At 32.8% G+C, this 11,719-nt stretch overlaps 2 protein-coding genes across 2 annotated transcripts in view; both read right to left on the reverse strand.

Moving 5' to 3' along the window:
• Positions 1–292: 292 nt before the first annotated feature.
• On the reverse strand, positions 293–6,786 carry LOC106109728 (gephyrin). The gene is made up of 9 exons (XM_013291333.1): positions 5,594–6,786; positions 4,061–4,215; positions 3,480–3,621; positions 3,309–3,388; positions 3,063–3,169; positions 2,484–2,643; positions 1,893–2,004; positions 1,236–1,435; positions 293–715 (listed from the first exon to the last, which is right to left on the reverse strand). The coding sequence occupies exons 1-9, from the start codon at positions 6,342–6,344 to the stop codon at positions 581–583; spliced, it is 1,842 nt and encodes a 613-aa protein (XP_013146787.1). The 5' UTR covers positions 6,345–6,786; the 3' UTR covers positions 293–580.
• Positions 6,787–7,045: 259 nt separating this feature from the next.
• The window catches only part of LOC106109628 (DNA replication ATP-dependent helicase/nuclease DNA2), a 13,758-nt gene continuing 9,084 nt past the window's right edge, over positions 7,046–11,719 (reverse strand). Inside the window, exons 15-23 of the mRNA XM_013291217.1 lie at positions 11,390–11,556; positions 10,810–10,915; positions 9,962–10,097; positions 9,135–9,224; positions 8,602–8,705; positions 8,075–8,258; positions 7,750–7,926; positions 7,469–7,657; positions 7,046–7,365 (exon numbers count right to left, since the gene is read on the reverse strand). Coding sequence (XP_013146671.1) covers positions 7,162–7,365; positions 7,469–7,657; positions 7,750–7,926; positions 8,075–8,258; positions 8,602–8,705; positions 9,135–9,224; positions 9,962–10,097; positions 10,810–10,915; positions 11,390–11,556 — 1,357 coding nt within the window. The 3' untranslated portion in view covers positions 7,046–7,161. The remainder of the gene's footprint in view (positions 7,366–7,468; positions 7,658–7,749; positions 7,927–8,074; positions 8,259–8,601; positions 8,706–9,134; positions 9,225–9,961; positions 10,098–10,809; positions 10,916–11,389; positions 11,557–11,719) is intronic.

Here is an 11,719-nt window from a genome sequence, read left to right on the forward strand (position 1 = left end):
CAAAAAGTTTTATTCACACAATCATATAAAAGCAAATCATTTTATTTAAAATATACAAAAAGCCAATAAAACCCTACATTTAAAAAGATTTACACATATTTTATACAAACAACATTTTACAAAAATGTAAATTAGAGGAATTATGTAATAAAAAATCAGATTTTAAACTTGTAAACTTTTATTTAATAAAACATGTGCACAATACGATTTTATCAGATCTATTTTACATACATTTTCTAATAAAGCATTGATAAGAAACACAACCGATCATGAAAATAAAGGCAACATAGGAACAAGCTAAATGTCGACTATTATAATTTCTACCAGTTTCTACTAAAAAAATCACTACAAACTCTGATTAAATACAATCAACAGGATATACCTATTTAACTACATCAATGGAAAAAAAATATTTTTCTATCCACTACTGAACAAAAATCATTGCATACTTACAAATATAAACACCTTTTGTGATAAATATAAGTGCATAAAAATGTGCACTTAAAGCCTTTTACCATTGGCTTTTTAAACTATAATTCATGCAATCAAAAATTGGCAATTATCTATGTAATAATATAAATTAGTTGAGATCCATTCGACCAGTGACGATGGCCGGCACGACAGTACCGGCAGCTAGAGAACGCAGCTCTTTGTCAGCTGGTGGCAATTCTAACAGCACACTCGCTCCACATGCGCTCAGCAAACGACTGCTGCACTATTGACATATGTCTATTAACAACATGATGAGAAGGTATACGAAATACAGTTCCTCCCACCTATTTAACCTTTTCACCTCCATCTCCCTCCCCTTTTTCCTATGGAGATTCATAGAATATACTACTTTTATACTATTCTATATCGTTATGACATTGAATTTCACCGTGCAGAATTAAATTTTGTACCAAATAGTGACAAAACACATGTTAACTTTTTACAAATGAGTAGTCATTTTTTTTATTAAAATATTAATAGATTTTTACTAACATTTCTTTTACCATTCCAATGGAACTAGGTTTTCGCTAGGATATGGATTACATTAGTCGAACGGGATTCGAACCCTCGACCGCATGATTGGAAATCTGGAAACATTAGGTTATTGGCACTTTAATTTAATATTTATGACAAATCACGATTTTTGACCGACTTCCCAAAAGAAGGAGGTACTCAAGTCGTCTGTATGTTTTTTTTTTTGTTATTTTTTATTACTAAATAGAAAGAAAAAGAACATGTAATACCTGATTTCCCAATACTTCAGCGTGTGGTATATCATCAGTGAATTTAAGTATCGCCCTAACGTACTCTGGGCGCGGGTCGAGTGCGAAGTGCCGCGCGAGGCGCACGCGCAGGCGCGGGAACTCCGCACTGCGCCGCTCGCAGACACGTAACGCGCGGATTACGAATAACAAACAACATACATACGCCGACACTGGGTTACCTGAAGGAAAACTTATCATTTGGAATAAAATTACTTAAACTAATAATATAATAAACTAGTTTTCGCCCGCGACTTCGTCTGCGTGGAATTAAAGAAAACAACTAAGTACCCTATGCGTTCTTTCAGACTATCCTCTCTATCTATATCAAATTTTATTGAAACCCATTCAACTGCTTAGGCTAAAAATTCTGACAAATATCCATACGTCTAAACTTTTGAATTTATAATATTAGCATGATTATAAATTTAAATGTATGGCTGGGTATTTGTTACAGTTTGTAACCTAAACTGAAAGGAAACGGAAATGCGGAATATATGTAGGGGATATCTGAGGGATCTGGAAGAACACGTATTCTACTTTTTTAAATTCCACATGGACGAAAACTAGTTATGACATAATCCATTACAAATTACTGTTGTATAAAAATAGTGTTAGTTAAATGTGAATTTAACTTACCGGGTAAAGCGAAAATGTATTTAGTTTTTCCTTCAAACTGACAGGTGGCGAATGTGCTCGGTTTCCCGGGCTTCATGCGCACGCGACCGAAATGCAGCGTCGCTCCAAAGTCCTACAATGCAAATGAAAATGTTGACAAATTATGTTTTAGCGAAAATTTCATACTACATGCTGCAATAATACAAATTTAGTATGAGATGTTGGAAAGTGTATGTACTACTACCTTAATCCTCAATTAATAATTGAGGATTAAGGTAGTAGTAATTTTTAGACCTTTAGAAAAAATTATATTAATGCAAGATCGGTATAATAATAAATAAAAAATAAAAATATAAATAAAAAAAGAATTTTTTTTTCAAAAATATGTTTGTATACTTTTTATTCTTGTTTAAATATTTTTTATGACCAATGATCAAAAAGTATATCGTATATCGTTCAGAAACATAAATTATTAGTCACAAAAATTTAAAAAATCATAAGAAGTTCTTTTTAAATCTATGGTTTTTGGAATATTGTATTTATACAACAGTGTGCAAGGGTTAAATTAATTTCAACTAGGTTAGGAATTAGGTAAATAAAATGTGTACAAACTTGTGTAAGCACAGGTTTGAGCAGATCCCTCTCCCCCATAGAGACGCCGCCCGTGCACACGAGTATGTCCGCGGTGCGCAGCGCGTGCGTCACGGCCGTACGCAGCGCGCACGCGTCGTCGCGCGACACGCCCTCACATACGCTGTCGTACCCGTGCTCTCTGTCACACATCAATCTTACTAATTCATGCGTTTGTATGGATTTTATGTATCTCCAGAGATGGCATGGATCTAGAGAAAATTTGGTTTACGTAGAACACTGTTAAGAAATCATTAGCTACTTATAACGTCTCTTTTTTTCGCGGTTGTTAAAAATAATAAAGTAGTTGTCGCTTATGACTTTGTCCATTTGAAATTAAAAAAATATAGCTTATGTTACTCAGCGATAACGTAGCTTATTAATGGTGAAAGAATTTTTGAAATTAGACTGGAGTAGTTTCTGAGTTATTTCAATCTGTATTCTTCATAATATTAGTATAGACATAGATTTACTTATTTTTGGGAAATATTTTTATTTCAGTCATTTTATTTCATACTGTAATCAAAATTCAATCACGATAACAAAATACGCATATCTTACTTGAAAAGTGCTTTCAGCATCGTCTGGTTGGAGTCACGGATGTGCGCCGGCTTGAGAGTCGCCTCGGACGGGTCTTGTAGCTCATTGCCAGTTGACAATATTGCCACCTTACAATATTAATAACATTATTTGAAAAGCAAGTTCATTTGGGTTGTTAATTTTTAAAGGTAAGAAATCCGGTTTCTAATATTAGACTGCAAATGTCAACAATTTGAATCTGTATTTAGGTTGCTTTTTCATACTCACCACAGGTCTAGCTCTGACCCTAACGTGCTGATATCCCGCTCCTGCTAACACACCAAGTAACGCTGCATCTAACACTGAGCCTGTAACAAGTATACAACTAATTTAAAAGCAATAAAACAAAGAAAACTCATTGAATATTGTACATTGGACAAGTTGATGATTCTCGTATACCTTCAGTAACTAGAGGGTCACCCAAAGCTATATCGAAGCCGATGGGCCGCACGTCCTGTTGGGGTTTCGGTGCTACGAGTATTTCAACCTCTAACTCTGTTTCATTATCGGGCGATGCTGAAATTAGCTTCGTATCTTCTACCTGAAATATCAGAATTATTGGTTTGAACATTCAGTCTTTAATCTTACTATCTTAGAAATATAATAAATGCAAAAATTTAGTGAGATAGTTAAGAGTTTATAGCCTAAACTGCTGACAGGTGTTAATAAGATTTCACATAGATGAAGAGGATATTATATATACTCGTGTTTTCTTTTATTTCCACGCAAACGGAGTAGCGGGCGAAAACTAGTATTAGAACAATTAGGTGTTAATCAAGGATGTTTAATTTTGTAAGCTGCACAATCACGTAGTCAATAAATATCTACTCTTTATGGTTAATCATATTAGGACTGAAGAAATCAATGTTAACATATCTTTCGCTATCAATTCTCAAAAGTAGAATCATTTAACACCATATGCAAAAGCTGTTTATGTAGTATTTCTTGGAGTCTGAAGATGATAAGAGAGGCAATTTTACCTGTACTACACAATCAGCGCCAGGCGGCAGTGGAGCGCCGGTATTTATACGTGCACATTCTCCAGGCTGCAGCAACAAGTTGAAACTGTCCCCGGCAGTCACAGCCGCGCGGACTCGTCGTACGCCCACGCTGTCTGAACTGATGCAAGCGTAACCTAACAATAGTAACTGTATTGTTATATAATAGTTGTTGCTTGTGACTTCGTCCGCGTGGAATTAAAAAAAAAATTGTAAAAAATAGCCTATACTCACTGATAACTTAACTTTTTTATGGTGCAAGAATATTTGTAATTGGTGTAGTAGTTTTTAAGTTATTTTAAAACATCAGAAAATCCAAAATACAAATTCCTCTATAATATTGGTACAAATGTAATGTGTCAAATTCTAAGAAAAATATACTTAACCTGATTTTACATAATAAAAAAAAAATTTCCTTCATCATTTACTTTTCAGTAATAAGGACCTTTATCAGTATAACAGATGTATTGATAAGGGTCAGTTTGAACCAGTTCAAACAATTATCAGTTACAACTACTTGTTATCTAAATTAAAACTAAATAAGCATATTAAAACTAATAGGCTATTTCCCTGGCTATTAATATCTTGCACATAATGTTAAAGAGAAATTAATACTATAATCAAATTTAAAATGCATTGGTATTGCCAGTGAATGTCGACATTAGTAAGAGGCTAGTTTAAGGGAATGCACCTAATATTAATATGGTCTTTTTTCTTTTTATAAGTGATTTTTTTTATTTATTATTTTTCAATTCTCTAGAGAGGCTTATCTGCCACTCACTGGAAATATCCATGCATGCTATTTAAAAGCAGTTAATCTCACTATTATAATTTAAATCATACTTTCTATTTGGTGTTTAAGAAGTGTGAACAGATTTAATAAAAACATTTTTCTTAAAATTCCAGCTAACAGAAATTTCATATACAACTTTCTCTTCACACTACATTGAACAGGTGCATGAATAATTAATTTTATTGCATTTGCTATGTACAGTTATAGACCATCCTTTATAATTAACTTCATGAAATAATTTCCAAACTATTTGATAAGGCATCAGATAATTAACTGCTAGTGTTACAAAATAAGAATAATTTGCACTTTAAATGATGCAATTTGAATTATATTTGTGATAAACTAACTATTTGTTATTGGTAGAAAGATTTTATGCCAATCAGGGTTGAGGGTGTAAGAGCTTATTTGGATAGACTTATTTTAATTGTATCTTATCATAAAACTTGGATTATAAGAGGTTTTTTGATACAATTGTAATAACTTCTTATCTTAATAACAATGAAACCTCTTATGTAATAACTATGAACTAGGCATAATCAGAGAACTGATTATTTTAGTGTCAAATGTCAATATTGTATTTCAACATAATTTACTCATATCATTAAAAAAATGTATATAACAACATTCATGATTTTTGTTTACTTTTGGGTTAACATTCAGTTTTAAATTAAATTAATTTACAAATTAACTAATTAATTAATTTATGAATTAATATAACTCACCATCTTTAATAGATGCAGGAAATGGTGGCATTGGTTCTTTAGCGTAAAGAGATTCAGCCACAACATGACCCAATCCATCTTTTATATTAACTTCTTGTATGCCTCCAACCCATTGACTCATTACAGTATCAACTATTTTAAAGGCTTCAGGCATTTCTAACATAGGATACGGAGATTCTCTAGGTCTCAAAGCAACTTTCGATACATCTACATTACTAATTGTGTGTGGGCAAATGTGACCCTGCATTTCAGCATGCACAGACTTAACTTTTGTTGTTTCATTTCTAATGATTTCTATCGCATGATGCAATATTGGCTTAATTACGTCAAAACATTCTACAACAGCTTTCTTACTGCCTGGAAAGTTTATAATGAGTGTGTTAGCTCGTATACCACTTACTGAACGTGAAACCATTGCCATTGGAGTTTTTTTTAGACTTTCAATTGTTAATGCAATAGTTATAGCTGGTGCTTCCTTTTCAATGACTGCTTTAGTTGCCTCTGGTGTCACATCTCTATTACTAAATCCTGTACCTCCAGTTGTAATAATTAAATCAGCATTCTTTGCACAATACTCTTTAAGCTTATCTTCAATTATTTTTCTTTCATCGGGGATTATTGTGGTTTGGATAGTAGATTTAGGAAACAATTCTTTCACAAGTTCAACTAATGTTGGTCCAGAAGTATCATTTGAGGTGTTTTTAAAACATGTATCACTGACGGTGATTATTGCAATGATTTTCGCAGCCATTATTGGTAATTCTTCTTTTTCTTTTAATTACTATACAATTACGAATTATCGGAATCACAAAAATGGTAAATAATTAATTTGTTTTCTTAAAATTACGCTATCGCTTAATTAAACTTGATATGATGTTATATTTTTGTTATTAATTTTGTAGTTGGTTAATTATTAAGCTGCCTATTAAAATCTTCTTTCAAATATAAACATACATTAGCAAAAATTAAGAACTTCTAGTCCAGATTAAATTGAACAAGAATAACAGAGCACCTACAATTATTATTGCCAAATAATTGTTACAATTAAATCATTAGGCTGGAAAAATCACATGTGTTCCTGTTATCAGACGACTAAGAAATCTAATGATACAGAAGCACAACCACTTTCAATAATATTCCGTAAATAACTGGGTAAAGTAAAACAAGATAAGAAAAATAAACATCTTATTATGTTGATAAAATTTTATTTGAATTTGACATTGACAAATGACGTTAGTAAAATTCACTTGTCATTTTTTATGTTTACGTTCCATTTTAAACTATTTTACTACTTTTAGAAATTGGCTAAAAATATAATGTAATTCAAATATTTAAATAGCAATAGTGTTCATTGGTCTCGATATTTTGAAGGATAACCAACGGCTTTTCTATCAGCTAAGGGTTTTCTTTTAGAAAGCAATTGAAAGCGGATATATATCATAGTATACTTTAATCAAAGAAACACAATTTTAAAAATAACTCCGTTGAAAAAATACTAACACATGATTAAAACATGTACAAAAAATCTAATCATTCATACACTTTTACACATTTGTACTTAGGTCATATTAGTTTATCTGAATCGTTTTATATTTATTTAAAAGTTTATTTAATATATCTTCGCCTATAGATATACGGTAGCATGCTTGTATCAGTTTTTCGAGAGGTTCATATCGACGGAGTGCGTTGTAGTTGCCAATAACGATCAACTTGTGTTTCGCACGCGTCACACTAACGGCTAATCGTCGTTGATCATTCAGAATCTCTTCTTCCTAAAGAAAAAAAATACATTAAAAAAAAACCACGCGTATTGGTTCACCAAAAAAATATCAACACTTAACAAAGAAACCTAGAACAGCATGTAAATGCATTTACCTTAACTGTTTTGTCTTTTTGACCATCATCCTTCTTAGTGCACGAATAAATGATAACAGACTTGTCTCTCCCCTGAAATTGGTCTACGGTACTGGCCTCCACCGCCAGAGGCGGTAGTGTGCGGCGCAGTAGCGACACCTGGTCGCGGTATGGCGCTATCACTCCGATATCTGAGGATGTCACTCCGCCCTGTAATAAGGAGTTAATTAAATAAGCAAATAAATAAATTATTTGTCGGATTTTATTTAACGAAACCACACAACTTAGATATGATTTTTTACCTGCTTCATTGCCTCTATGATACTTAACACCAAACATGTCTCCTCCCAATTAGAAATTGTCTTCTGTTCTTTTTCTTTTGAAACAATATTCTCTAGATTTACAAATACTGCTGCGTACATTGGTTCTGGGCTACAAGCGGTAAGTAACCAAGAGTCTGAGTCTACTTGTGATATTTTCTGAAAAAAAAAATTTTTGTAAAAACATATACAAACACTAGAAATTGCAACTAGATGGCGCTGATGTCAAATTAGAAAGCCATCTGCAATACAATGAGTTACACTAATTTAAGTAAGATAAAAATTCAAAGAAAATGCAAACGTTTACCTGAATATCAATGTTAATGGAAGCATCAGCTACTGTTTTAGTAGCGCACTTTAATCTATCATTATAAGCGATACTGTTTGCTAAATCAGTTAGAGGCTGATTCATACGATACTGCAGTCTGAGTGTGGAAGTAGCTTCACTACCCATTAGTCTGTGAAACAAACTCTCTTCCATGCCTAATTGTCTAAAATAAACAAAAGTAGCTTAACAATAAAACACCGTTATAACAATACTTTGTAGCTTAAAAATTATAAGAAATCACAATTTATATTACCTTTTCGTATACATTAGCCTGTGTCCAGCAATACATAAAGTTGGTAAATTATTAAAGGGTAAGTAAGCAGTTTGTAAAAAAGAAACACGTTTCTTAGATTTTGTAGCCTATATTGCAGAACGGATCTTGAGGAAATTTGGCATAGATGTAGAGGATAGTCTGGAGGAATACAAAGGCTACATAGTTTTCTTTATTTTCAATTCCACGCGGACGGAGTCGCAGGCGAAAGGCAGTATTAAATAATTATAATAACCTCGCAGCATTTCTTCTGACGACGGGCGGCAACTGTTCGGGATCGCCGACTAGAACAAATCGCTTGGATGCAAACAGCGGCCTCAACACTGTACATTGTAACACCTGTTAAATGAGACACATATAAAAACAACGTCTAAGTAAATATAATATTTTGCATCTATATTTATAACTAGCTTTTGCCCGCGACTCCGTCCGCGTGAAATTTAAAAACAATAATAAATAAAAAAACCTTTGTTACTCACAGATAATTTACCTTTCTAACGGTGAAAGAATTTTTAAAAGCGACCCAGTAGTTTTTAAACCTATTCATTACAATCAAAAAAGTTTTCCTCTTATAATATTAGTAAAGATTACATATCTCTTATGTATTTTTGTATATATTGAAATAACTCAAAAACTTCTAGGCCGATTTCAAAAATTCTTTCACCATCAAAAAGGTGATTTATCTGTGAGTGATATAGGCCATATTTTTTTAAAATTACATGCGGGCTAAGTCACGAGAAACCGCTAATATATAATATACTAATATACCTGCGTAGCTTCATCCACAATGCATACGTCGAATGTGGTGCGCGCCAACATGGCGTGCGCCGCGCCCAGGCACGTCACACCAACTACCTCCTAGAAAAAGTAGTAAAACTCATACACACTTAAAACGAACTATTCATGTCAAAAACACAAAAAAAAACATTTGGACAAAACTACAATTGATAAATAATGAAAAAAAGGAAAGAGTACAGAAAGAAAGATTTTTTATGCTACAACAAAAATACATTTGGGCAGTCAGCTGGGTTTTAGACCACTGATTCTCAACCTTTTTTTGTAGATTTCAAAATTTGGCGGCACACAAAGAAAAAGATAAAAATTATTTACTTTCTACAACACACTCCATAAATAGTTTATGACAAAAATGTGTAAAAGTTGACGGCACACAAAAATACCGCGGCACAGTGGTTTAAAATCGCTGATTTAGACTTTTAAAAATACATAAGCACGTCGAATTATTTAATATCATGAATTGATCAAGATTCGAATGAATATGGGCTTATACATTTCTGAAAACAAAGTCGTATACATGAAGCTTTACAAATATACATATTTTAGTAGCTCCTTATTAACTTACTCCTCAACTAATAAAAAAAAGAATGTGTATAAGTATTATATGAATTTCGCCCGCGACTCCGTCCGTGTCGAATTAAAAAAGTCAAAAGTAAGTAGCCTATGTGTTATTTTAGACTATCCTCTATATCTATACCAAATTTCATCGAAATCCGTTCAGCCGTTTAGGCTACAAACAGTAACATCCATCCATCCATCCATCTAAACTTTCGCATTTATAATATTAGTACCATTATTACCATAGAATCGTAAAGTTTAGATAGTTGTTCAGAATTATCGCAGGAAGCTGTCAGTTTTTCCTCACACCGATGTATCAAGTGCGGCGCCACGCGCGCGCACGATCCCAGCCGTAACATTTGTATGGATTCTGGAAGTCTGGAAGAGTAAATTTAATGTAACTAAAAGAGCCACTTAGTATTGATTTAAATAATAAATTAGCTGCTTACTTTGAATTTATCTTATAAATCTTCATACACATAAAATTTAGATTTAATGGCATGTTATCCTAACTCCCTCTAAATGCTAATCATCTTTTAAATAAAATGTCGTTTGGATGGATATTTTTACTACATATCTCCAAAACGATTTAATTTAATTCGATAATATTTGTCACAGATGTGGAATATGGTCTGGTAGAATGCATAGGCTATTTAGTAAGTTTTTTTTTTAATTTCAGCGGACGAAGTCAACTATAACTATCTGTTGCTCGCGATTTCGCCCGCATGAAATTAAAAAAAGGTATAAATACAGCTTTTTAATGGTGCAGGAATTTTAAATTGGTCCCCAGTAATTTTTGAATTATTAATACTTACAAAAATCCAAAACTACAATTTTTTCCTTTTTATAATATTAATATACACATAGATATAGATATAGATATAGATATAGATATAGATATAGATATAGATATAGATATAGATATAGATATACACATAGATATAGATATAGATATAGATATAGACATAGATATAGATATACACATAGATATAGATATAGATATAGATATAGATATAGATATAGATATAGATATAGATATAGATATAGATATACACATAGATATAGATATAGATATGCTGATATGCACTACCTGGCTAAGACAGTATCAACCGCGGAGTGCGTGTGCGCCGTCACTAGTACTCGTTGTTTTAACGCGACAAGCATTTGTATTAGCACGCTTATAGTCTTTGTTTTACCTGAAACATTTATATACATTTTCATACAAATCGACTTATAAACTTTGACAACATGTAATGAATAAGTTTAGTACTACCATACTCTGAGTGGATTAATCATTATTTAAGCATTTTTAAGTATACATGTAACACTAAAACTACACTAAAGGTCCTTAGTGACCGGTAAACACTGAGATATCGAGATATTGAGATACTAAAATAAATTGTTAATAGTAAACATTAGTGTTCGCGTCTCCAGTCTATGTTTTTAGAACGTATCTAGAGGGTGGTGGCGACGCCCATATTAATAATCATACTAATATTACAAATACGTTTAAATGAAAGGATTTTATAGCCTAAACTTGAAATTTGGTATAGATGTAGAGGATAGTCTGGAAGAACACATAGGCTACTCACTTTTGTGTTTTTTAATTCCACGCAGAGGGAGTCGCGGGCGAAATCTAGTAATAAATATAAATTATTAATAATACTCACCAGTGCCGGGCAATCCTTGCAGTAATGCATAATCTTTAGCTGCAAGTGCATTGAACACCGCCCTCTGCTGTTCAATGTTCAAACTACGCATCAACTTAGTGCCCAGGCGGTGCATATCACGAGGTAATTTATCCACAAATATAGGTGTTTCTTTGTCTATTATTATCCTATAAATAAGAGATTAATTTTTAACAGTGGTAGAACCCGCTTTAACATCTTCGCACTGCAGGGCCGGCTCGCCCGGTGTAATACCACGACCACACAGAAAACAGGCGTGAAGTGGAAGCATTTCCGCGTTTCGTCTGATGAGTGTGGTGCCGGAGGCCTAAT

The sequence above is a fragment of the Papilio polytes genome, unplaced genomic scaffold (genome assembly GCF_000836215.1).
Source record: "Papilio polytes unplaced genomic scaffold, Ppol_1.0 DF824269.1, whole genome shotgun sequence".
NCBI classification, from domain to species: domain Eukaryota; kingdom Metazoa; phylum Arthropoda; class Insecta; order Lepidoptera; family Papilionidae; genus Papilio; species Papilio polytes.